A 27620-nucleotide genomic window follows, 5' to 3' on the forward strand; every position below is an offset into this window, starting at 1 on the left:
GCGTCCACAGCACTTGACCTTCGCAGTCGTAGTTACGAGATAAGGAGTCCCGGGCATAAGACTACAGCATCTGCGGTCCACAATTAGAATGTAACTCCCATTATAGAGTCTTTGAAAGAATGGTTCTATCTCTGTAGCAGGTGTGCCTAGCTGGTGACATGAAAGGTTATTTGAGTTCCCTTCACAGGCTCCATGCAAACTAATTCCATTACACAGAAGTGTACCGCTTAGTGACATCGCACAATTATTGCCACTAAGAAACACTTTCTGTCCTTTATTACTGACACATGCATGTGAATAGGGCAAATTCCATGTTGTTTTAATGTACCCTTTTCCCAATTTTTCGTACATGCCAGCCTGTATATATTTTTGGCAGTATTGAAACCTGAAGGTTGATATTGGAATATTAATTATCCCATGTATTATCCATTCACTGACAGGTCGTTCTGACATTGTCACTGGTAATCTCTCGAGTTTCTCAATGCTCAGGATTGTATAATCAGCACCCTTTTGTGCCATACTGATTTGTTTATCAGTAAGGTTAAAGATATTGAATAATGACGTTGTGTTGATTAAACGCCAAGGCACATAGCCTGAACGCAGATTTTGTAACGTCCAGCCAAGCTGTACAATAGAACGCAATTGAGACTGACCGTGTTGTAACAACAGTAAGTCTTGCGATATTATGTCGATTGCTGAAGACACAATGCTGTCCAAAGAAAAAATTCTGGAGGACAGAGTCATTAACCCATTGTCCACTACAGAAAGTGATTTTTCCAAATTAATACGGTCAATTCCCCGTATACTTTATGCTGTTTCAATTTGAGTTACCTTCCAGGCCTCGTTGTAAGCTGCATATATAGAGGCTGCTATGAAGCGTTTTTGACGCTGTTTGCGTGGTTCCATAATGAAATCACGCAAGTCAGCACCATCAGTAAGTAAAGTTAGGTGTTGCTTAATTTCTGCCAGTGTGGAAGTTTGTAGCCATTGAAGGCATAATTTGCCCACACTGTAGGTGGTTATTATCCCTGGGTGTTGTCTTTGGGAATATCTAGGGTCTGGCCTGGTCAATTTGAACGCCTGTGTTTTGTTCAGGAATCTGTCTTGACAGTTATTAGTATCTGTGGGCCAGATCAACCACTGTTTCCAATCAGGATGTGTTCTGTTTTGGTTTAATATATAGTTTACGTCTATCTCTTCATCTGTAGAGCTATTGCTTTCCATTGTTGGCTTTGGAATAGACGGTTTATTTAAGTCTTTGATTTTGGCTAAGCCAAGACAGGTGGTTTGTTGAACAGTGTCATTCAAAAATATAATTTGTTCTGGGATCATGCAGGCTCTAAACAATGATTCTATACCTTGTACTTGCCATTCTTTTGTACCCCAAACACTTTTTACTTCAACATTTTTGTCCCAATAATCAAACCCAAAAGTATTCATTTGTTCAAAAAACGAGTCTGAATATATCAATTTCGTGTTTGTTAGCATGGTCTTTGTCCCTGTCTTATTTGACAATTTGAAATAAAATGTTTCAGCATTACTTGTGTTGAACCCTGAAAAGTATGAATATTTGTCATAAAAGGTTCTTGAGCTTCCTTTTGGAGGGGTTGCACAATGTTCCCATTGATTATAATTTAAAACATTTCTAGGTTGTGCAGATCTATGTAGAAAATGGTTACCATAGTGGTTGTAACAGTACATACTATCATAATTAGTCGAACCCTGCAAATAATCATGTTTGGTAAATTTAGCAGACATCACTAAGTCAGACATCATATTATTTATACTTTCAAAGTCCCAATCATCAGCAAATGAGCTTGTTTTTACAAAGTCACTCAACGAGATCTTGATTTGGTGTGGATATTTCAGGATTTCAACCGGACCATAAATTTTGTAGTCCGTATTGTCCCATGCTACCCCACCCGGTATAGGATTGGCTGTGAAGTTGACTGAAGAAAGTTCTCTTCTCTCGACGTGTGAAGATGTGTGTGGCTTGAGGATCAAGTTGATTTTCTGGCTTGCTGTGTCCATTTTAGCATATTTTCCCTCAATGAAGCGTCCCAAAGTTAGTACCATGATGAGCCAAAGTATGAGGATAAATGCACCAAAACCCACCCAAAATTCAATCCATGGAGAAATCAGATATGTTTCTTTCAGTTGTTTCAAAAGTTCTTTAGCTTTATCTTTAAAGGTTTTTGTTGATGGCTGTGTTTTTGATTCACTTAGGTCTTCAGAGGAATCATCGAAGTTAATGAAGTAGCCGGATGCAGTTCTGTCAATTGTTCCAATTGCTTCAGGATTACTGTTTCTTGCATATTCGTTTGTTACTTCATTGTAGGTTGGTGTGTCTCTACTAAATGTTTTTATTTGGGTTTTCAGAGGTTTAAGTTCCATTGCATTGTTGCACAGTCCTTGTTGTTCTTTTGTAGGCGTTTCGAATGTGATTAGCCTCTTAGTTAAGACCTCTGTATTGGTAGCAAATCTTGGTATTCTACTACTTATCGGGAGCCCACTTGGCCTACTGTTTGTTATCGGCCACATGATTGTGGTTTTACCAGGTCGATGGATACAACTCGGTTCTCCTTTTTACCAGCAAGCGGCGGTAGTACAACTGATCTTGTCCCGTTGATGGACAAGACAGGAACTGCTTTTCTGTAAGAAGGCCCAAATTCCTTCTTTACCGCGATCTTTTCTCTGACTAGATCCCCGACTTTTGGAATCCAGACAGGTCTTGCTGGGACAGGTGGTGGTTCTTCAGTGGTTGTTGGCTGTTGTTTCAACTTTATGTTGCTCAGGTCTTTTCTTGTTTCGTTTAAGTCCTGCAAAATAGCCAAACGATCTTTGATATCAAAGCTTTTTTCCTTCACCACTGAAGTCTGACTGTCGAGGTCTAAGACTAACATCCTAGTTCCAAATAATAATTCGTACGGACTGAATCCCCTCAGAGAATTTCTTGGCAGGTTATTTAGACTACGTTGGACACTTATTAGATGTTTGACCCACCCAGCTCCCGAACCTAATATCCTTTCCGTTATAGATAGCTTTATGCCTTGGTTTTTTCTTTACACCGTCCCGTATCCCTCAGGAAGGAAGTGAAAAGAGTCCCGCTATGCTATGCTCATTTGGCCATGTTTCCCCTCAGGCTTAAGGCTAAAGTGAAAACAATGGTCAAACGTAGCATGCTCCTAGCGTATATGCCATTTAGACTCGCCTATCTTTGTATAACAGTCCGGACGTCAGCCGAGTGCTGGTGATCCACATTATAAGTGGAAACTAGCCTGTATATGTTAATCGGACGCTTTGATTTTTGCTGTTGATCTTTCCTGGAGTGAAACGCCACGGTATTATACCGTTTCTCTCACCACTGCGAGTTCTGTTACAGTTTGGGCAGTTTTTTACAAAAATGGTATGATGCAGGCTCATGCCTGGCCACCAGTACCTTGATTGTAATTCTTCCAGAGAATCTTTTAGTTTGAGGTGTCCGAGACCCTCACCCATATGTGCGTCTGCAATTAACAAGGTTCTCCTGTCCATGTTTGGAATCACTCTGTCCCCCACTCCAGGGATTCGAGCAAAAGGGACGGAGTTTGCATCGATTATGTATGTATAATTGAGTGGATAGTTGATCGGTAGCGCTGAGCAGTCGCCTTTTGATGACGTTTTCACCGCCAGCACTGTTTCACCGTCAATGTACTTCACTGTACGCTTTTTCCGAGCTACGGAAGCCGATTTAGTTGCTACCGCTGTGGCTGTCCCAGCCAATGAAATCCCTGCAACGTGAATGCCATCACGCTGATGACTCAGTGAGTGTGTCACGTGAGTCTTTGGTAGTTCTTTTTGTAAAAGAGCTATTTGTTCCCAAAGCAGTTTTTGCTTTATTGTTGCACCTGTGTCATCTTTGTAACCGTTTTGAATCCATGTCTGCAAATCGTTATTATATGATTTGACGCAGTAGTATGAATCGGACACTATTAGTGTCGGGAATTCGCGATCCGCATTATCTAGCGCCATTTTCAATGCTATTATCTCAGTCTGTTGTTCTGAATTAGTTTCTACAGAGTGTGTTTTTGTTAATAGAGGTCTTAGTTTACCTCCGCGCCACACTTCTTTTGTAATCTCACATGTGGGGTTGTATGCTTGTTCTCCCCAAACGGAGGGTTGAGCCTGTCCGTCTGTATAGATTACACATGCGTATTGTCGTAAGGGCAGAATGTCGATTGGCAGAGGGAATGTTCTTTCATAGTCTAGATTTTTTAGTTCCTCTAGTTCTGGATCAAAGTAGTAGTATACTTTGTCCGTTGTAATTGAATTCACCCATTGTATCCATTCCGGATTCAATTTTGTTGTTGGTAAATTACACGGTGTTGTTAATGCCTCAAAGGCTGATTCTGCTGTTCTGACTGTGATACGTCTACCGTCAGCTTTATCTTTTTCTCTAGCTATTGCGGTTTGAACTGCATGAATAATGTTTTCTTTAATGCTGAATTTCTTTTCAGCTTCTGTGTACAAGTGTGATTTGAATGCAATTGGTACCTTTTCTCCCTCATTAGAGGTCAGGTATGTGAATCCGCATCTTCCTGGGATGACTTGAATCACAAGATTGCGTGTGTTATCACGTGTTTCTAATTTTGTTTTAATTAACATGTCTGTTTGTAAGGATCTCAAAATTTCTGTGTGTGTTTGAGTCCAATTGGTTCTTTTAAAATCTGGTTTTATTAGATCATAAAGGGGTTTGACCCTTTCTGCGTAATTTGCAATGTATGTTCTTCCGAAATTTAGGAAGCCTAGAATTGACTGTAGGTTTTTTAGTGTTCTAGGTGCTTGGAGTACGGCACATTTCTCTAGGAAATTGTCAGCCAGGCTTTTGCCTTCACTTGATAATTCATATCCTAAGAACAGGACTGTTAGATGGGCAATTCTGGATTTTTTAAAGTTGAATTTGTAACCCTCTGCTGCGAACCCAAGTATTATGGTGTTCACTCTCTTCAAGTGAGTATCCAAGTCATCATCTGTTAGGTAAATGTCGTCGACATATGATAATGCCTCGTCATCGTATGTTTGTAGTAATTCTGTTACTCTCGCTGAGAATACTCCAGGGCTGTTCTTGTATCCCTGGGCTAACCGACAGAAGTGTTTTTGAGTGCCATTTATTGAGAACGCAGACAAATATCTGCTCTCTGGTGCTATATTTTGACAAAAGAATCCATTAGAGATGTCTAATGTTGTTTTGTATTTTTTGCGCACTATGTTATTCATTAGTGCAGCACTATGCGAGTTTTGCACTGCAAAAGTTTTGCAACATGAGTTAAGGTGTCTGTAATACAAAACTAGACGATATGAATTGTCTGGTTTGGAGACAGGAAACAAAGGGTTGTTCATTTGTGAGGTGCAAGTTTCAATCACCCCCTGGTATTCTAGTTGATCTAGGATTTCTTTTACCTGTTTTTTAGCTTCTTGCTTAATTGGGTACTGTCTTTGTGCAGTAGGTTGTGATTTTAACTGGATTTTGTGAGGAGGAGAGTCCTCATCCCATCCTACGTGATTTTTATATAAAGCAGGAGCTTGAGCTACTGCCCACTTTCTTGCAAGTGTATATTTTTTATGAATTGGGATATGATTTGAGAAGGCAGGCATAATTATTTCTTCGCCATGAGGGCAGTCCCTGACAAACTCTGGTGGCCAGTCTTTTTCAGCTAGAAGGATGTCATAGCCCTTGGAGAGATTATCCCAAAATAGTCCCCTTATTTTTCTAGTCTTATCCCCTTCTATACGTAAAGTTATTTCATATATTTTGTGAGGTTTGCTAACTCTGGTGTCTGCAGTTTCCACTTGAAGATATTCATTCGTGTCCACTGTCTCCAGATGATTCATAAGGACTTTGCGAGCTATGCTCACTTCTGCTGCGCTGTCTAGCATTGTCTGAGCCCATTCTCCGTTTTTCAGTTGTGTCCTCAGTATTCTCGGCATTGTTAACTACTTTAATACTGGCTACCTTCTTTTTTGGAAATTGTAATTTCTTATTTGGATGAGCAGGTTCCTTGTCTTTGGACTTGACGTGCCCTTCCCTGGGTTCCGATCGTCCTCTTCTTTCCGATTTCTGCGAGGAAGTCTGAAAAGATTGAGAGGGACGTGTATCAAAATCTTGATATCTATCCGGTTTCTTTATATTATCCCTATTTCTAAGGTTGTATTTTTTCACAGAGGGCTCACTTTGGGGAGACTTGGGTCCTTGGTCCGGAGATCTTTCTCTCCGCCGAGGAGACCTTCCTCTGGACTGGAACCTCTTTTCTTTTGGATTGGATTGTTTGTTTCCATCCCAGTTCTTCTTTTGACTGTTTAGGTTATTTTTAATAAATATTTTTTCAGGACTTTCAATTAGTTGGGGCTTCACTGGTATTCCACCCAAACTATCTCTACCTAGTTCTTCATAGGATTTTTCTATAATTCTGGCAATTTCAGCTGGTTGGTCTGCTATATCTGTCTCTTTTAACCTCTGGCGGATCGCCACGTTTGCTGCTTCTCCCTTTATATTGGCTAGTAATATAGCCGAGACCTGCTTGAAGTCTTTTAGTAATTTCATACCAAGAGTTAAAGCGGGTTCTGGACCGTATTCGTCTTGAATTTGTTTTAGCACATCTGGTATTACCGAAATGGATGGAACACCGTGCGTTTTTGTGTAGATGGAAGCAAAGACTGTACCCCAAGTGTCACAGTCCTCCACGTGTGGTGCGATTCCCATTGGAAGACAGATAGTCAGAATCCTGTGTTTATCCACAGGGGTGGTGTCTGGAAACACCGCCTCTATTTGGGTGATTTTTTGTGCTAACCAGAATGGTATTTGTTCCCGTTTAGCTGGTACTTTACCTAGGCAGGACTGTATGTTCTGTGGTGTAATTTTATTTGTGTTCCCCTGATGAGGGGTCAGCTGTGGAATTTTAATTGCTGGTTGGATTGTTGAAGTCCGCATTACATATTGGACTAATTGTCTATGTACTTTTAATAATTGTTTTAGTTGTATTAGAAGATCTGCTGCAGACATTCTTTCGATGTCTGGATGTGGTGTGTATCCGGCTAGGACCGGCCACGTTGCTCCTGGTCTACCTAATGGACCGAGCCTGGTGATGTGATTGTTGTGTTTTAGGGCGCCATTAAACAAGAGCAGATGCTCTTGGAATTTAAGTGGTACTTCCACCTCCTCGAAAGGAGTGTATTCTTCAGGAGGTTCCTCTGTTTTGTAATAGTGGAAGACCTTTGTTACAGCGTTTGCTGCTGGAAAATGTATCCATGAATAGAATACCTCTGTCTGCCGATATTCGTGTGCCTCTATTACGAATATGACTGTGCCACCTCTAGGTGTCAGTCCATTTTCTATAAGTTTCAAAGTTATAGATTTCCTTATGTTGACCCCGATGAGTATTAAATTCGGGTCTGCTTCTTGCATAGTATTATCAGCTGTTACGAGTTCAGCTGCTACTCTAGCTATCTCTCTTTCTTCTTCAGTTTCTGACATTCTACTGTCAGGAAGTTTATTTTGTTTAGTTGCAGATCAGGTTTCTTTATGGAAGCAAAGATTAGATGCACAATATTTTGGAACAGTGTATCCTTCAACGTTGACTAAACCAAGAACCATACATAGGAGTTTCCTCCTGCGAGGTTTGGCGGATATGACCTTTCACCCACTCCAGACGTCTTTGGAGTATTATGGGGAAAAAAGGGGTCTGAGTGAAAAAGCACGACTGAGTTACTCTAATGTCTTGCGTTAGTTTTATCGCCTTTCCAAACGTTTTTGCGCCATGTAGTGTAGTTCCTATTATCCCAATAGGCTCTGCGCATTGGAATAATACCTTCAATAGTATAGGCCTAGACCAGACATTAACTAGGTCTTCTATTGTCGATATTAGACTTAAAGTTTTGGGTTTGCCAGCTAGCTCAGAGTTCACTAGAAACTTTCTCGAATAGGCAAGGAGGAGTTGAACCTCCCTGGATAGACAAGAAGGGATTTAGTTTCTGACAACCATAGAACATGACAACTTTGCTCTCCCCTAATCAAGAGTGTATCTCTAGAGTCGTGTGAAAACAAAAGACAACTTATTTTACTCAGTCAGTACGTGCATTCTTAGTCTCACCAGATTGTAGAGAAAAGGAAGAGACGGGCGTGTTCAATAAAAGATGGTATTTATTGATCAGTCTCTTTTCTCGTACAAGAGAAATGGATCGATATTATTGCAATACTTATGGTTAAGTAAAGTGCATACAATAAAAGCAGAAGTATAAAATAATACTGTAAAAACATTTATATGGTTTCTAAGCCATATGGTGGTTTAAAATGGATAAAATAGATACATACATATATACATTTGACTAATCGTACTCAACTGGTGTTTCTAACTACGCCTACCCCGGTGTACCTGACCTAAGCCTAATACGTGGGCGGGAATAGAAAGTAGCAGTTTAAGTTAAGTTTGTTTTGCCAAGTGACTGACTCAAGAATTCTCTGCAAGGGGTTATTCAGTTCTGTACCTGGAATCTAGGATGAATGAGGGATGGTATCTCTCGTCTCTGGTCTCGATATTCCAGGCTGCCTGCGAGGGCTACCCGGAAGCGCCGGAGCTGGATTTCTCGGCAGGAGAAAGCAGCGTCTCGTTCTCAGCGCGTCAGGAAGGCGGGGCTGGGCCAGCGGGGTCTGCTCTGCTCTGGGCTTCGGCAAGTCTGGCTGCTCCGATCTCGTCACCACCGCGTGTGTTTGCTTAAGGCAATACCGGTAATATTTATACCTGTAAGGTGCCGAGATTGACGTAAGGATGGACATAGATACGTCAATAAGGATGTCATACGACTTGGTCGTTAGCACATTCTTTTGCTGAAGTTCTCGATGAAATCAAAACAATGACCGCAGGGTTTTTCCCAGGTTGTCATAGGTTTGATTTGTTTTGAGAACTCCGTATGCCTTATCAGGGGCTGGAGGAATATCGCTTGTCTAATTAGATGGCAAGCGTTATGACCTAATCAGATAACACATTCCTGTGCCGTAGTGTGGCTTAATCAGATAACGGTTTCTGCATCATGGGATGGATGCTAGTTAACTTGTTAACCAGAACAGGGTCAGGAATAGGGGGATCGATACAGAACCTATAGGAATACATCACAAAAGCCCCGTAAAATTCGGCTGGAAGACCGTCCGTGCCTGGCGTTTTATTTCGTGGTAGTGCACGTATGGCCTGGCGAATTTCCGCCAGTGTAAGGGGGCGGGCCAATTCCTCGCTCTGACGTGTAGTGAGATGTGGCAGGTCCAACCCCTCCATGAACTCCTTGAATGCTGTTTCTGTTAGTGGTCTGTGTGGGCCATAGAGGGCCTCATAGTATTCCCGAAATGCGTTAATACCCATTTGTGTGTTCGTCGGGTATCCACCCTGATCAGTAACCTCCATAACTGGCAGTCGCACTGGGTCATCCCGTATCATACGTGCTAACAGGGGCCCCGCCCTTTCGGCTTGTGCGTGTTGTCTGCACGTGTATTCTCTATAATCCAGGACGCGCAATTCTTCCAGCAGTTCTGCATGCTGAATGTGCGCTTCCTGGGGTGGTGTGAACGGGACGTTCGTGCCAGCGGCCTCGCTCTCGAGTAAAGCCAGTTTCCCTTCTACCTCACGGAGTTTGTCCATTACAATATTCCGCATACCCACTCGAGTGCCCATCGCCACACCTCTAATGGATACTTTAAAAGCGTCCCATTCCAATTGCCTGGAACTCGCTGTGCCAACGTTAGTGTCAAAGTATGAGGTTATGGCTTCAGCAATGGTTGCGCGAAAGACCGTATCTTCCAGGAGGTCTGGCGAGAGGCGCCAGGTGGGTATTGGAGTCGGGACCCTACCCCATTGCAGTGTAATCTCCACAGGGTTGTGGTCCGACAGAGTCTTACCCATATGTTCCGCCAGAGTTACATCCCCCAGCAGCGTGTTAGTGCAGAAAACATGATCAATTCTGGTGTGTAATCTGTGTGGTGGTGAGTAAAAGGTGTACTCCCTACTTAGCGAGTGTTTACTTCTCCAGGCGTCCGCCAGTCCCCAACCCCCGGCCCATCGTGTCAGTGCATCTGCCTGTCTCCTGCTCTCCGTGGCCTGCAATGGTGGGTGCGATCTATCCAATGTAATGTCCAACACAGCATTGAAATCCCCACCTATTAGCCAACTATAGCCTGCCCAGTCCGCCAGCACTCTATTAATGTTCGTTAAGAAGTCCGACTGGCCAGTGTTGGGGGCATATACACTGCCGACTACCACTGGTGTACCATCTAGCAATCCACGGACAAATACATATCGACCCTCTGTGTCTATTCTCTTTTCCACTAGCTGAAACGGGACAGAGTTTCGCAGCCACACCGCCGCCCCCCTTGAGAACACAGAATAAGCAGTAGCAAACAATTGTCCTCTCCATTTTTTAAGCAGTTTCCCACCCTCCACAGTGTTCAGATGAGTTTCCTGGAGGCAGGCAATCTTAATGTTCCGTCGGTTGAGCTGTGCCCGCAGTCTATGTCTTTTATGGACGGATCCCAGGCCCCGGACATTCCAGGTGCACATCTTGTACTCATTCAGAGACCCCATTTCTAGTTGTTTCAGCCAGTGTCAGTGGGTTCCACAATACCATCGGTGGAATCATAATTCGCCATGTCCCCAGTGCCAAGTTAACAAATAACTCCCCAACTCTCAGGTCCCAGAGTAAAAACCCCCAGGGTCCAAACTGAATCGCCCAACGTGGGCAACGATGGAAATAAAACATGTCTATGCTGTGGGGAGAGGGGTCCACTTGCACTAGTCCAGGACTTTGGATGACGTTGTGCCCCGCCCTTGGCTAGTGGGGGTCCCATCCCCGATCGCCCCTTGCAGAAAGTCATACGTTACCAATCGGATTCTTCTGATGCTGTGTTCACAGGTCATTCGCCGTCTGAGCTGTTATCTTAGGGAAGAGAAGCAGGCTATCAGCCGAGCCCGACACCTCCGTTGGCGTAGTCGAACGGGTGGCTGCTGTCAAGTTGTCTCTTGCATCATGTGCCGCCAGTGCGGCCTCAGTCAGGTGTTCTATCTGTCCGGTTTCCTGAGACCTGTCCGGCCCAGCTCCTCCGTCGATCAAGGATCCCCCATCGCGACAGACATTCGTAGCAGGTGCGTTTCTCTCCCCCCGGCGCGAGGGTCCTCCGCTCCGTGCATCTCCAAATGGGTCTTGGGTATTCGGAGGTGTGACCGTTACTTCCAGCCATTCCGCCGCCTCCTAAGGAGAGTCGAAGAAGTGCGATTTGTTGCCATGTATTATTTTAAGTCTGGCCGGGAACAGCAATGCGTATTTAAGTTGTCTATCCCGTAGTTTGCGTTTCACCCCCAAGAACGACGATCTGGCCCTCTGTACCGCCGGGGTATAATCAGGATACACTGAGATGGTTTTGTCTTCGTAACGCAGTGGCGCCTTCTCTCTCGCAGCCCTCAGCACGGAATCTCTGTCCTTATAATGTAAGAGTCGCGCTATGAGCGCTCGCGGTGGTGCTCCCGGTTTAGGTGGTATCGCCGGCATCCTGTGCGCTCTTTCGACACTGTACATCGGGTTAAGGTCCTGTGGGCCCACAAGCTGTTTCAACCAGTCTTCCACGAACTGAGTGGGGTTCCTCCCCTCACTGCGCTCCGGAATTCCCAAAATTCGCACGTTGTTGCGTCTGTTGCGCCCTTCCGCGTCGTCCATCTTGTCCCATAGCAGCTTGATTTGTTTTTCCATGTTTTCCAGCTTCGCAGAATGGACAGTTTGTTGCGGAATCAGGTCATCCAGCGCTATCTTGTGTTCCGACACCTTCTCTGCTAGTTTGGTATGGTCCGCTCGTAAGAGTGAGAGGCCTGTCGCCATAGTGTCCATGCGTTGTTCCAGCGCTTCCCTGGACGCCTTGATTTCAGCCAGGATCAGGTCCAGTTTAGCGTCCTGAGTGTTCATGCCCGTCGGTGGGACTACCTCCGCATTAGAGGATGATAGTGGGTCCTCCGATCCCGTAGATTGCAGGTCCGCGTTGGCACCGGAGTCCTGCGCCTTGGCCCTGTTCCGTCCCATCGCTGCCGGTGGTAGGTCTAGCCCTGGTACAGTGACCAGGTATACGGTAGTTTCCGCGCGTCTGGCTCGTGGCTGAGGGTAAGGGTGTACTGCAGTCTCCTGTGTGCTGCACACTTAGACAGCGCTCCTATCTAGCACCGAACCTCCAGCAACCATAGGCAAGTGCTCCGTGTCCTTGCAGCAATGTGGGCAGCAGATGTGTCCGACGATATCCCTTATCTTCGGTAGTCAATCACTATTATCCCCGGCTAGCCTTACTGGTGGTGGCGTAGTGTCCGGAGTCACTCCGCTGCGTTGTCGTGTGCTGTGGCAGTGTCTGTCTTCCTGGTAATCCTCCCTGCCCGAGACTCGTGTAGTGACCCAGGCCGTTGGCAACAAAATGGCGGGCGCAATGGCGTCAGCTAGCTCCTCATCACACCCCTATGGCAGCGTCGCAGTCAGTGGAGCAGGCAGCGGGCCACGGAGCCACCGATCGTCCTCCCCGCAGCCAGGCCCCCTTCCCTGCTCCCGGTGCCTGTTCGTATGTGGATGAGGTCACCCTCGTCTCGGCGCTGTTCCTGGCGCACGGGCGCCACTGCGGGAGACTCCCGGTTTGCTCCTCCACTGTCCAGGTCCGCACCCCCTCCTCTCTCCGGTGCTAGTCCTGCAGGTCGGCTCCGAGGTGGCCGCGAGGTGCGGGATCGCCGACCGTCTAGCGCCGCTCCACGAGACCGCGCCCCGCAAGCAGGCGGGTTGTTGGTCACTGCGCCGGCGGCGGAATGCTTCCACTGTGGGCCGCGGTCGCCAGACGGAGGTCAGGCCACACCACCGTTGGTCAGAGCGTTCGGCCTCTGAGGGGGTCCTCACCGGCAGCGGTCGGCGGCACAGGGAGCCCTCTGGATCCGCAGCAGCTCAGGGGTGTTTTGGGCGATCAGGGGATAGTGGGAAGCAGGATAGTATGCTGGTATATCGGGCAGCGGACGGAGCTTCTCTAAAGCACGTCCGCCATGCTCAGCTCGTGGCCACGCCCCCCTAAACCATACCTCTTTTAACATAAGAAACTGTCTCTATCTAGTTAAGTGGTAAACACCATACTCAGCACCTCTGAGCCAGTTTCCACATTATCGGCCAACACATTACAGGGATGCGGTCTCACCCCAGCCGGTCGGCACGTTGGTAAGCAATAAGCGGGAAGGGAACCGCTATACAAGACACCGGGCTACTGCCCGCACTTATGTGCGCGTCGGTGTTCTGGCCCGCTACTCCTGGGTGAGATGGAGCTGGGGCACGAAGTCCCACCCCAGCCGGTTGACAAGTTTGTAAGCAAAATTCGGGCAGGGAACTGCTGTACAAGATACCCCACACCAGGAATATCAGTAATGTGTGGTAACAACCCACCATACAGTGCAATTATGAGTGAAACCCCAAGGAATGGCGATTTACTGTATGGACACAGAGTTACCAGGAGGTACTATGGTATTCCTTTTCTGTGTTAAAAGAGTGCAGGGTGCTGTTGTGAGGTGAGAGGGGACTGAGGGGGTGAGAAGAGTAAACGAATGAGTGGAGAATGTTGGCTGGGAAGAGGGATGGGCTGAGGGCGGAGGTGGAAGAATCATGTAATGGAGCCTATGGCCACTGATTTTAACTGCTGGATTTTCTACCAGTAAAACCACTTTGCTGTTTCGATACCAAGTACATCTGAGTGCAGGAACACTGGACCTCTTATAAATAGCATCCCACACAAGAATTCAGCTCCACATTGACCCAATCAAGGTCTATGTCTTTTATAAATACTTTTAAAGTGAGCTGATTTGGCAGAAATAGCTGGACACCATGAAGCACAAGAAGTAATGAAAACACAAATAAAACTTCCTCGACCTGTAAATGGCTTTTGGTTGACCTCATTGGTCGAAGCGTGCATTATCTAGCAGGAATAACGTTGTTTTTTTAAACAGATAACACTCTGGCTCGATGGGAAGGGGGTCTCCTGTTCTGTGATGCCAAGGTAGAGACTGACAGCAGAAGAAGAAACAAGCATTCTCGTCAGGGTGCCTCCTACCTTCAAAAAATGTAAATGTGTGCAATTGGTTAATCAGCCAATCTAAAGGCTGCTTGGAAGCCATTATATGTCTTTAATTGAAGGAGCCATTCAAGCCTTCCTGGTGAGAAGGATTTATTCTTTTTAGAAAGGTATTGTAATGGTGTTATCAACTGAGAATTGGATTGCGTTCTTCAAATGGAAAATAAAAATACGTGTGCATTAAGTACAGCCTGACTGCGTATTATGAAAAATATGTATTTTTAATTGAAAGCACTTGTATTAGATTAAACACTAAACCTCTTTTCATATTTTGCGGCAGTCTTTCTTATATTCAATATAATACAATTTTAAAATAATGACTTGGATGTTCACAGTGCTTTCCATTTTAGGCTGGGCTCTCGCTGCCCTATAAATACACATCACTATTCTTGGGTGCACCTACAGGATTCAGTTCTGCAACTGCCTGGGTACATAGATATCTGCAGGGATGGGATTACCCAACTGAGCTTTCATTACATAAAATAATGCACTTCCCACTGATTACTTTGATGCGCATTTTTTTTCAATCACTGGATTACCTACGCAACCCTTAGTAAGAGGCCGCCATTGAGGCCCCATCTCCAGCGCAGTCCAGCACACATCCTCTAAAATATTATGTGTGGGGCTGAAGCCGCCCAGCCTAGACCCATGCGTTGGTGGGGGAGGCAGAGAATCTTGTAGCTCTAGTCGTCGAATAGGGGCTGCACATCCGACCCTACCAATATACGCTAAAATAGTCTAGAAAGCCTAGTTCAGCAACAATATTAAACAAGCATTGACAAAGCCAATAGGTCTCGCCTACGCAATAGCTATTGGCTTTGGCAACGTGTTTTAGCCATGTTGTACACTAGTGTGGCTGCTGTTCAGCATGGCTAAACATTAGTGGTGTGGGGTAGATTGGAGTGGGGTAGAGTGTAATGGGGTTGCTTGTAGTAGCGTGGAAAGGGTTAGGTGTAGGTTGGTTTAGAGTGGAGTGGGGCAGATTGGGGAGCATGGAGTGGGGTAATTTTGAGTGTGGTTGAGCAGATTACAGTGGGGTAGAATGGATTGAGGCAGACTGGGTTGAGTGGGGCAGACTGTAGTTGAGTGGGGCAGACTGTAGTGGAGTGGGGACAGATTGCAGTGGAATGGGGTAGAGTGGAGTGAGGTAGATTTGAATGGGGTGGGGTATATTTGGGAGGACAGGGGTAGATAGGAGTATGGTAGATAGGAATGGGATAGAGTGGAGTGAAGTATATGGAGGGAGATTGGAGTGGATCAGGTAGACTGGGTAAGAGTGGAGTGGGGTGGATTGAGCTAGACTGGAGCAAGTGAGGTGGGGTAGAGAGGAGGGGGCAGATTGGAGTGGAGGGGGTACTTGCAGTAGGGGAGACTGGGTGGGTAAGAGTAGAGTAGATTGGAATGGAGTAGGATAGATTGGAGTGGGGTGCTTTGAAGTGGGGTGGGGTGAAGTAAAGTAGATTGGAACTGGGTAGAGTGGGGTGGGTGGATGGGGGTGGCAGAGAGGGGTGGAATAGATTTGAGCGGAGTATATTGGGCTAGACTGGAGTGCAGTGGATTGGTGTGGAGTGGGTTAGATTGGGGTGCAGTGTGTTACATTGGAGTGGTGTGGAATGGGAAAGATTGGGGTAGAGTGGAGCATGGTATATTGGGGTAGAGTGGAGTGGACTAGAGTGGAGTGGGGTAGATGGAGCTAGAGTGCAAAAAGGGTTGGAGTGAAGAGGAGATTGGAGTGTGGTAGATGGGATTGGAGTAGAGTGGGACAGATTTGGTGGATTGGAGTAGGGTAGATTAGAGGGGGCAGATTGGGATGAGTGGGGTGGGGTAGATTGTGGTAGTTTGGAGTGGATTTGGATAGATTGGCGTGGAGAGTGGTGTAGAGTGGATTGGAGTCAGTAGAGTAGTGTGGGTTAGATAGGGATGTAGTGGAGTGGGGTAGACTAGGGTAGATTGGAGTGGGGTGGGGTAGAGTGGATTGGAGTGAAGTTAGATAGACTGGAGTGGAGAGTGGAGTAGAGTGGTTTGGAGTAGGGTAGATTAGAGTGGAGTTAGTAGAAAGTGGAGGAGTGGAGTGGGCAGATTGTGATACATTGGAGCGTGGTAGATTGAAGTTGAAGTTGAAAGGGTTTTGTTTAGCGCTCTACTACCAAACGATTTCTTGGTGCTGTAGACAGAAACTAAAACTGAGGGGGGTGAGATTTAAAGAATATAAGCAGAGGAAAAAAGGTGGGTTTTCAGAGCAGCCCGAAAATCCAGATAAGAAGGGATAGATCTGATTGTCAGAGGGAGTGAGTTCCAAAAGAGGAGGGCAAGTGTCGAAAATCTAGAGCCACCCGATTTCTTCTTACGAAATCGGGGGACTAGAAGGAGAAACTGTGTGGAAGACCGCAGATGTCTAGCCGGAACATACGCAGTGATCTTGGATCTAATGAAGGCAGGAGCAGTGCCAGCTAACGACATATAGGTCAGACAACCCAGCTTGAAGAGTGAGCGCTCCTTTATAGGGAGCCAATGAAGGGTTTTGAGCAGAGGGGTGATGTGACTAGATTTGGGGAGCCTAAAAATGAGGCGCGCTGCCTGGTTTTGAATACGCTGCAGCCGACGGCATTCATAGGCTGGAATGCTCACATATAGGGCATTACCATAATCTAGTCGGGAAAGGATCATTGCCGAAATACGAGTTTGAGAGCTTCAGCCGAGAAGTAGCGTGAGACTTTCCGGATTATTCTGAGGGAGAGGAAGCAAGAGGAGACTACTGCGCTTATCTGGGGGCGTAAAGAGAGATCCTGGCTGACCTTGATGCTGAGGGTTCTGACGGAGGCAGAGGGGGACGGGGGGGAACCAAGGATGGGGGGCCAAAAAACAGGGGACCAAGGGTTAGAGGGACCACCGATAAGGACCAGCTCCGTCTTATCGGGGTTCAATTTAAGATGATTGAGGTTCATCCAATTATAGATGAAAGTAAGAGTGGAGTGAACCCTGGAAACTGAATCGGGAGAAGGGGAAAGTTTGAAAATGAGCTGGAGGTCATCGGCGTAAAACGCCGTGACCTCCATATCCTGTAAAGCAACAATCAGAGGATATATGTAAAGGTTAAACAAAAGAGGGGAAAGAGAAGAGCCTTTGGGTACCCCACAAGTGACGGGGCGGGTGGGTGCAAGAAAACCCTCCAACCGAACAGCCTGAGTACGGCCTGTTAAAAAGGAGGTGAGCCAAGACAAGGCTGCCCCCCGTAGGCCGGCACCCCTGGCACGGTCGAGTAAGATGGAATGATCGACCGTGTCCAAGGCCGCTGAAAGGTCGAGTAGAACTAAGGCCTGGGGGGAGTTGATGTCAGCACTGCGTCTAAGCTCATCAACCACTGAGAGGACCACAGTTTCCGTAGAGTGTACCGGACGGAAACCAGCCTGGTGGTCAGCCAGGAGGTGATGAGCCTCAACGTAGGTAGAGAGCGAAGAGGTGATGTGGCTCTCTAAGATCTTGCTTAGGAGTGGAAGTAGCGAAATTGGTCGAAAGTTGGAGGAAACAGTAGGGTCTGCACCAGGTTTCTTTATGATGGGGTGACCGTGGCTGATTTAAAAGCATCAGGTACAATTCCTGAAGTGATAGAGGTGTTAAGCAGGGTGATAGGAGGGACTGGACAGCAAGAGAAGATCTCCCTCAAGACATGTGCCGCGCAAAAATCAGCGGGAGAACCCGTCTTAACTTTGCCCAGGAGGATACGAAACGCTTCTTCTGAGATCAGCGGAAATTGGTCAAAAAAGGAAAGGGGCGGGGGATTGATCTGGAGTGGAGATGGATAGACTGGAGTAGAGTGGATTGGAGTAGGGTAGTTTAGAGTGGAGTTAGTAGAAAGGGGTGGAGTGGAGCAGATTGTGGTAATTTGGAACAGGTGGGATAGAGTAGAGAGTGGAGGGGTAGATTAGGGTGAAGTGGGTTACACTGGAGTCAAGCAGATTGGGTGGATTAGAGTAGGGTAGATTGGAAAAGGATAGATTGGAGTGGAATAGTTTGCATTGGAATGGAGTGGAATACATTGGGGTATATTGGAGTGGAGTAGAATGGAGTGGCATAGACTGGGTTGGGGTAGATTGGAGTGTGGTTGAGTGGAGGAGATTGGAGTGGGGTTGATTGGGGTAGAGTGACGTGGGGTAAATTGGAGTGGAATGGGGTAGATTGAGTGGAGCGGGGCAGATTGTAAAGGAATAGACTGGAGTGAGGTAGATTGGGTGGAGTGGAATTAGGTAGATTGGAGAGGGGTGAGGTGGAGTGGATTGAGGTAGACTGTAATGAAGTGGAGTGGGGTATAATGGAGTGGATTGTGGTAGATTGGAGTGGAGTAGGGTAGAATGGAGGGGAGTAGGGTAGAATGAAGTGAGAGAATTTATGTGACAATACATCTCGCTGAGTACCACTGTGACTCCAATCTACCCCCCTTCATTCTACGCTACCCCACTCCAATCTACCACAATGAAGCCAGTGAAAGAAGGTAACATCAGACTCCTTTGGAAGACACAGCTTGCCATCTGACCTCTGCCTTTGAATGCTCAACAAACATGACAAGATAATAGCAAGACTTAAAGGCCTGTTTACAGAAAGATAGTTTGTGGGAGAATAAAGTAAACACGGTGTGGGCAATGGGAGGGACAACCCCAAACTGAACAGCCTAAAGCAAATAAAAGCAGCAAATAGAAAGCCAGAAAATGTGAGTTACAAACCACAAAACCAATAGTAAGCAACGGGCAGAAAGCATTCATAGTTCTACTTTCGGAATCTCAAAATATCTTTAGCAAACCAGATAGCGGAAGCTACGACCTAAAAACACGTTAGGGAAGATAGAAATGGTCTAGGCCAGGGAAAATTTGCTGATTTTTTTCAATGCGAAACAGATGGAGTTTTCGCAGTCATACAAATGCCAAATAAAATACCTACACAATGGATTTTCCTCACAGTTCCAAAAGTAACACAGGGAACTTTTCTCGGGAAGCACGTGCTGCTGCAGCACGTGTCCATTTTCATAGTGGCTGAAAAAAGTTTTCTGCTCGAACCAGTGTCCCACGGGCAAACATTATGTGAAGAAGCAAGTGGGAGTAAACAAATTCTGCACATTAGGATTTATGCAAAATTATGCTTACGTCATAAACATTTCACCTGGGACAAATTGCGAGTCGTGCAAACAAATTTACCATCAAATGCCACAAAGACTGGGTCGACGTGGACTGCACTCCTCAACAAACCCCCGAAACCGCCTTGCAATCTGTTACTTTAAAGGAATGCAAAGGTACTGGACTGATGCTTGTGTACCAGCAACAGAAAGAGAGCGCTTCTGGGATGTGCCAGTAAGGGAAGGCCGCCTGAAGGTTAGGGCCGCCACTTCACATTACCATTCTGAATTCGTGAACAGCCTCTTCTAATGACGTGCTATCAGTCTGAACTTGAAAGCACTTGGGCTCTGGATGCTTAAAGCGCCACATTAAATACCTGGATCAGAAGCTTGAAAAAAGCGACCATATATTCCAGAAAGAGGAGGTGGCATAAACTAGACTTTATACTTGTAAAATGTAAAAGTCTATATGGGAGGTGTTTAAAGTATAATGGATGATAAACATGCAGACAAGATGCACTGAACAGCGGGGGGGAGGGGGGCGGGTTAAAGGATAGGACAAGGGTGTCAAACAAGGTCGGGTGGGCAGTTGAATGTGAGATTTCCAGCGAATTTACTTAAGGTATAGACAGTATTACATACTCAGTGTCTATCCTGAAAGTGTGCATTGGAACTGGCCCACATGGACCTAAGTTAGACCCATACCCCCACACCCTCCCCTTCATTTGAGGTACAGAATTCCTGTTGGGGTTTCTATTCATATTCTGTATTGGGCGGGAAGAGTCAAAGGTGGATTATTGGGACGGAAAGCCCCTCGCATGGCTCTGGCCAATAGTTTTTATGTAGGTTTTTACCCGATAGAGTTTGACAATCAGCAAGCTGATTTAGGGTCCTTCTTGACCATCCATAGCTGTGCTCCAAGGCTGCAGGATGGAGTGATCGGTGGGGTGTTAGGCGAGAGGGGGCCACAAGTGCAGCCCTCTTTTAGAAGAGTGGCTACTGACTTCTGTAAACGGTAACTGAGGGAATGCAGTGTGGTCTGTAGCGAGGGGTGGGCCATTATAGGTCTGGCCTACAGACCGGTTCAGACTAACTGTCTACACGCAGCAGTGTTCATGGCGACTTTCTTGTCGGAGTTCCAGCTTCTTTTTTTATGTCTTTACTCCCCATTTTTATTGTTTATTCCACCTCCGGGTCAGTTCTTCTGGACCGAGTTTCTGAGTGGAAGAGTTGAATTCTTTAACTGATTACATCAGAGAACTACTTTTTCATTACATTTGGGAACTGAGTTTTCATTTGTGTTTCAGCGCCCCATGAGGGTACATGGCCTTCCTTGCTCTCACTCCATATGGTCGTTCCCTCTGACATCTCCACCCCCACACTGTATCTACAGGCTTCTCACCCCCCACACTCTCACCCCTTGCTCCACCATCCCTCCCCACAGAGCGTGCATTATTTAGGCCTGCAGCTGCACAATACCAGGCATCTCGTGTCTTTGTCTCTGCATGCATGCTTTTTATTTAATATGGCGTATTACGAACAGTAAATGAAAGTTTAAAACAGTATCGCAAAATGGCTACCTGTGCATCACAACACAAGTACTCGTATCGTCGGCCATATTGGAATGTTTTATTTTTTATTGGAAAAACTATTCCAAGTTGCATCGTGACATACAGGCAAGCAGCTTGGAATGCTTGTTCTCCTCATAAAGAAAATCATTCTAAGATGCCTCACCCATGTAAAAGGTTCTGGTGGTCTCCCTTAACCGCAATCTTCTGCTTCTGTATCTGTGGGGCAGTTATAGGAGGTATAAGAACATATCTGTGTATGTGCCGGATAAGTGTAAGGACTGTGTGTCTCTGATGGAGAACACAGTGCAGTCAATTTTGGCTCCATGTCCGTCTGGCAACCTGGAGGACGTTGTGCAAGGCTGTCCAGGTCTCTCCTGACATAGAAGCCAGCCCTTTAGCAATCCTTTCGCTCCTGCTCCTTTAAAGTGATACAGTGCTCTTTTGGGTGGGGTGTCAGGCTTTTATTCACTCTGCCAGTGTCTCCCAACTCCACCCCATCCCCAGGTTTGATTCACAGCTCTCTGAGATGTGTCCTGTTGTACCAGAACGAATCAGCCCAGAAAAGGCCCCTGCTGTCTATGGTTGGGCATGTGTCATCATGCAATGTCAATGCCCTTCTGTAATTGGAGGAGCGCCCAGAACTTGAATGGTGCAGAAGAACTGATATAACGGCTCTGATCATAAATATGGACCATCTTGCCTACAAGTAGTGGCAGCTGCCTCAAAACTGGGGTGGTCAGACGGGGCGAGCCGCCTCACGTCGCTACATCCTGTAACGAAGGTCTGATGGAAGCACCCAGGTTTCCGGACTCTCCCAACCAATCACGCCGCTGCAGGAGCAGCGTCTTGATTGGTCTGAGTATCCGGTTTGGTCGCTCAGGCAGTGCCTGGGAATGTTCTCCAGGGAGCTGATACAAGAAAGCTCAATGGAGAACATGCCAAGTGTGCATGACTGTTTGGTCTGCACTGGAGGGCCGGCTAAACCGTCATGTGCACTTAGGGGAGTGCAAACCATACCTCCCCTGCTCTGTTATTATCATTTTATTTTTATTTTTTGCACTCCTGAAATAGCAGTGGGGCGACGCTCCTCGGCCTTAGCGGAGGAGCTGCCAAGGACTACAAGTTGTTCAAGGATTTCTTTACATTCCAAGGCAGAACTGCACATCATTGTAGCAGAGATGCATACATTTTAGAGACAGCCCTTTGCGCTCTTCACAAAGGTGGGGATAATCTTGAATACAGGATTGCTGATTGAAGTGCTGATAGGCACCTTTGAGGAGAAGTGTTTTAGGTGTGCCCTGTTGCATGTAGGAGGTTGGGCTGCAGGTGGTTCTTTGAGCGGTGGAGCTTTCTTGGTAGGTTCACTGAAACCTCATAAAACTCTTGGTACTAGTAAACAATACACACAAAAAATGCCTGGTTAAAAAAGGCATTAATTCTAGAGTTTGAAGAGTACCAAAGTGGATCCTTAACACTTTGAAAATGTATCTTTATGAGACAGTAAAACCAGACAATGTTTTCACTAAAGAAAACGGTACACAATCGGTGTGTCATGGTCCTGGTGTGTATCACGTTAGCAGATTATTATGAACACTCCGACTGTCAGATAATAACGGTTAATGTTCCATCTCCGGCTAGGATGCAGCTAGTGAGTCCTGGTTTACCTTGTGTTATTTTGTGTATAGTATTTAGCTGTATGTGCTTTAAAGCACATCTAAATAAAAAAGCACTGACATTTTGTTATTAATGGGGACTGTGATGTTTTACTGTGTCCAGAGTTTCTATCCATCAGCCCCTCCTTGAAAAAGTCTTAGACTGCTCTGTCTCACTACTTTGAGAGAGTCAAGTTCTCAATAGTAGTACTTGGTAATCACATTTGGTGTCCAGAAGGACTGCTGCCCAGAACAGACCTGGAGCCCAGTGCTACCAAATGCTCCGGCAGCGCGGAAACCATGTCGCACACCGGGACAATCACTACTCAGTCGGGGTGGGGAAAGTATAGAGAGGATTTCAGAAAAGTTCAACTTTGCAGAAAAAAAGAAATGCTGCACGGCTAGGATTAAGAATACGGGAAAAAAACTGAAAACTGATTGGGAATTCTTTTAAAAATGGGTCTGCTTCCACACAGCAATAGCTTGTTTTTATATTTGACTCTTCTTTATGTATATAAATATGGAAACATGTATCTAGATGCCTTTGATGGCATTATGTGAAAACACTAAGCGAGTATTTGAATGGCCCATTACAAATTTTGTTGGGAAAGTAAGCAGAAGTCTAGTATTAAAAACAATGTAAGAGCAAGCGTCATATGCTTCTTTCATAGCCTTTTTTATTTAAGGTATTGATTATCCCTTTTGCTACAGAGGTGGTAGGGCCTTACGTATCAACGCATTTATCCATAGACACAGAATGGGTAAAACAGTGGATCAAGCCCTTTGTGTAGCCAAGTGCTGTATCATTCTCCTACTGTGCATGAAGACACTGTTAAACTTGGATACTTCCTCAGCCCTGCTGTTTTTTCCCCAGACAAATTATCTACTGCAAGTTTTTGTCAAAAAAGACTTTCATTTGTGGCACTCTTCGCATACCATACATGTGTCCTCATATGATTGTTATAACAGTAAACCTGAATACCTTTCCTTTTTTCAAGAAACCTGGCAAATACATAGGTTTGTTTTGTTAAGTTATTTCTAAAAGTTTTTTCCCCTCGGAGTTTTATGTAGCGCGAAATTGACACGAAGGTATCAGCGCACTTTACATGAGCACTAGTTGCGTTACATACGGACACATTAAATTTAGTTAAGCACTGGGAGATTAAGTGATTTGCCCAGAATCACAGGATGTTCAGCGTTGTTGCTTAGACTCGAACCCAGTTCCCTAGATTTGAGGTCGATTGACCTAGCCGTTAGGCCACATCCTCTCCTCAAGTTGCAGGTTTTTTTTTCTCGCTTAGGAAATTACAAACAATTCTTGGTTTATGTTGTCCCAAAACTCCTGTCACTAGCCATAGTAAATATATATGGAGCTGTGCTGGTTACAGGGGCAAGATCAGTACTAGCCACCTTAAAACTATCCAATGTATCAATGTAACTTCCAGTAATGTACACAAGTAAGTGATTTAGTCATGATCGATTACTTAAAATAATTACATGTAAACACCTACAATTGGATTTGGCAATATATCATGTTAAAACACATCACAAAACTCTTAAAATGATGACTCTCAATGCTGAAGTAATATTAATATAGTGCTTTACTGTTCCTTCCAACGTTGCCATTGAGGCCTATGGCTTATTAGTTGATATTGGTGCTTTGGTTGTTATTGGAAGGGCAGCCCGAATTGTGTCAATAAATTGCCCTAGCCTGACCACAGACTATGTTGTTTTGGAGGAAAAGCACAAATCTGAGGGTTCTCTGCAGTGTTCGAGGCCATAGGTCCTGCATAGCGGGGTTAGCAAGAGGTGTTGTTCACTTGCAATCTTTGGGCAGCAGCAAAGCAGATGAAATAAGGATTCGCGTTTATAACTGCATAGACGAAAAGCAGCTGAATCATCCCACCGTGCATAGGATGGATTGAAGTACGCAATAGGCAGTGTGAGAAGTGTCATGTAGGTGATTGGTACACAATGGGACTAATTGGTCGGTGGATTGTGTAGGGTAATGGTGCTCCTGGGAAATACACAGTGAGTATATATCCTAGTGTTCAATTATGATTACGGTGCATAAGGGTGGGGAGGGAGAGCCACCCTTCTCCCCCAATGTGTGGATAACCACTGATAAACCAAAACAACAGTCCCTTGCTCATGCCGACAGTATATATTATGTATCCTTGACAATAATAAAAAACACTCTTGTTCCTCTGTTGAAACTGTCCCTTCGGTTTGATCTCGAGATCCTAAGCCAACACGTGTTTCGTCGCACTTAATTGTTATATATTATGTATCCTTGACAATAATAAAAAACACTCTTGTTCCTCTTTTGAAACTGTCCCTTCGGTTTAATCTTGAGATCCTTAGCCAACACGTGTTTCGTCGCACTTAATTGTTGTGCGCAGCGACTTCTTCAGGGCTCTAATCTTTGTATGGATCCTCAGTTCCTGTTGTATTTCCGACCCGGAAAGGGTTCTAGTACTCCAGTGATATTTGCACAGAATAGGGGGAACAGTGAGTCCCTCTTGCCAGCATCCAAGTCTTTGCTGGCGTAAACAGCAAAGACTTGGTTGCTGGAAAGAGGGACTCACTCAGCCCTCAAAGAGTGGTTTTACTATAACACGTCTTCATTCTTCCTGATGGATTTATGACTTACACACACAAGATCTACACTTAAGAAAAGAATTCTGGAATACACTAAATCTTGGACACAGTAATCACTGTTGCCCTATACTGTGCAAATATAACTGGAGTAGTAGAACCCATTCCGGGTCGGGAATACAACCGGAACTGAGAATCCATACAAAGAGATTAGAGCCCTGAAGAAGCCGCTGCGCACAACAATGAAGCGTGACAAAACATGTGTTGGCTGAGGATCTCAAGATTAAGCTGAAATGACAGTTTCATCGGAGGAACAAGAGTGTTTTTTTATTATTGTCAATGATACATAATATATATCCTGTTGGCGTGTGCAAGGTACTGTTGTTTTGATTGGTACACAAGAGAGAAGGAAAACCTGCCCAGGCCATTAAAAAAACTCATATTTAGCAATACATGGTACCCTTAATCGTTACCAAGGTGGTGGTACAACTTCCTTCACTCCCGACTAGCTAGAAGGCTGTAAATTGAGGTTTTTTTTCTAGGCTCTCTTGCACAATAACCAGTGCTAGTAACTACAACGATGTGGTGTACAAGTCTTTTCGTATCTCTTATAGGTAAATTACTTTTTGCGAGAATATGGAGCATTAAAAATATACTGTGCTTGTGATCAATCCAATATTACAGTACAAATTCAACAAGAACCCATGTTTCTCCCAGGTAGGAGACTGGAGCGCCTTGATCACTTACCCCCTGTATCTCGTTTAATAGGGTCCGTCTCTTAGAGAGGGATACTTAGGGGGGGAGAGGGTAGTACTGATCACTTGGTTGGATGGTGACTAGGGTTCTGTCCTAACTCCGGCACAGTAAATCGTCTAGCATGGATATGCCGTGAATTTTTAGTTTAATGAGTATTAAGAACACAAACTGCCACCTCAGCAACGAAATGGCTCACTTTCAAAAGTTGCCCATTATTTCCGATAACGTGCACATGCGTGAGGCTTTCAATGAGGGAAAGGGGGAATTGTTCGGCTTCCATGTTGAAGTGATGGTGTGGGCGAGACTAGGATTTCCATATGTACAACAGTGGCAGGTTCATTTCACTTTCTTTGGGGCATGTTTCCCCATACATAGTTGACTGTTGCTTTTTTGAGTGTCCTTATTCTAAATTTCAATAGGAGCCTGCAGAGGGCTGGAACCCTACTTTGCCCTCGTGTGCAGTCGCCTGCAAGATGTTTTGGTTGCCCTAGTCCATGGAACAGTTTTTTTGAGATTTTTAGAGGCTTGCTGCTAATGTAATCTTTTGTAACAGTCTTGCCAGTATATGACCCGGGAACGGAAACTGCGCTATTCCCTGAAGATCTAGCTGGTGTGTTCAATAAAGCTCTAGTATGATTTGGTTGGATGAGGATAAAATGTCACAGTTTCTGCAGATAGTGTGTCTTCAAGGCTAGCTGCCTGATTCGGAGCCCAAGCACACATTATCCTCATTTTGAGACCGCTTGAGTCGGCCTCCATCTGAGCTTCAAGTCAAGCATACTGGCGCAGGCAAAGAATTCTCGGAGTAGAATGGACACATGAAGAAATTAGCGCGACAACACAAATAATCTAAAGTGATGTCATCAACGGTGTAGGTGAAACTGTTGAATAAAACAAAACACGTGAGCAGGCCACCAGTCTAGTCCATGCTACTTACCATGTAAGAGGGGAACGTGAGAACTCGCTTGTGTTTTCCACATGGCCACTGGGGGTCATCCAACAGATTGGGGTCATAATCAATATACTCGCCAAGGTCACTACCTAGAGGGTTTAGAACAAAAGATTATTGATTTTTTTGTAATTACAAAATGAATTATCTGGCACACAAGTAATCACATTACAAACTATGGCATATATGTTGTGGGTTAGGTATATCATGGTGATGTAACTATTATGTACAACATCTGTTCTAAACCATTTGGCTTCCATGAACTCCCTCTGAATCACTATTTGAAGCCGGAGACCCCAGTCCAGGCAATTATTATAATTTGAGCCTCTAAACAATACACAAAAATACACAAACAAGCATACTGCAAATACACAAATTATCAAATATTTTATTCACAAAAATATAGAAACATTAACATTTTAATGGGAAGGTTGGAGCTTTTCAAAATGTGATTTTATGTGTAAAAGACAAAGCGATAAGCTAGACTCCGCATATCACTAAGTCTTCTTGCTCCTAATGATCGCCGTTTGTTGATGCATACCAGTGCTTTAATTAAGGTCACCAATTTGTCCATACTTGATTCTGTTTGCTGTGCTTGAGCTGCTATCCCAGATCAAGCTCGAAATACCAATCTAAGTTTAGCTGCAAAAGCAAATTCCTTCAAAGCTACAGACTGAATGTTCAATTTTAAGTTTTGATTTTTTTATGTATATACACATTAATAATTTTATATTATTTAATTTTCTAAACAGTTGCGGACCCCATGATAAGAACTGCTGATATATCAGATGTACATTTAAATGAATGAATGAATGAAATGAATGAATGAATGAAATTTGTACTTGTA

At 45.0% G+C, this 27620-nt stretch overlaps 1 protein-coding gene across 1 annotated transcript in view; it reads right to left on the reverse strand.

Annotated features, from left to right (window-relative positions):
* Positions 1-27620, reverse strand: part of CABLES1 (Cdk5 and Abl enzyme substrate 1) — a 586999-nt gene that overhangs the window by 97401 nt on the left and 461978 nt on the right. The window contains exon 7 of the mRNA XM_078687424.1: positions 26762-26865. Coding sequence (XP_078543550.1) covers positions 26762-26865 — 104 coding nt within the window. The remainder of the gene's footprint in view (positions 1-26761; positions 26866-27620) is intronic.

Source organism: Lissotriton helveticus, chromosome 4_1, assembly GCF_964261635.1.
Source record: "Lissotriton helveticus chromosome 4_1, aLisHel1.1, whole genome shotgun sequence".
Classification (NCBI taxonomy): domain Eukaryota; kingdom Metazoa; phylum Chordata; class Amphibia; order Caudata; family Salamandridae; genus Lissotriton; species Lissotriton helveticus.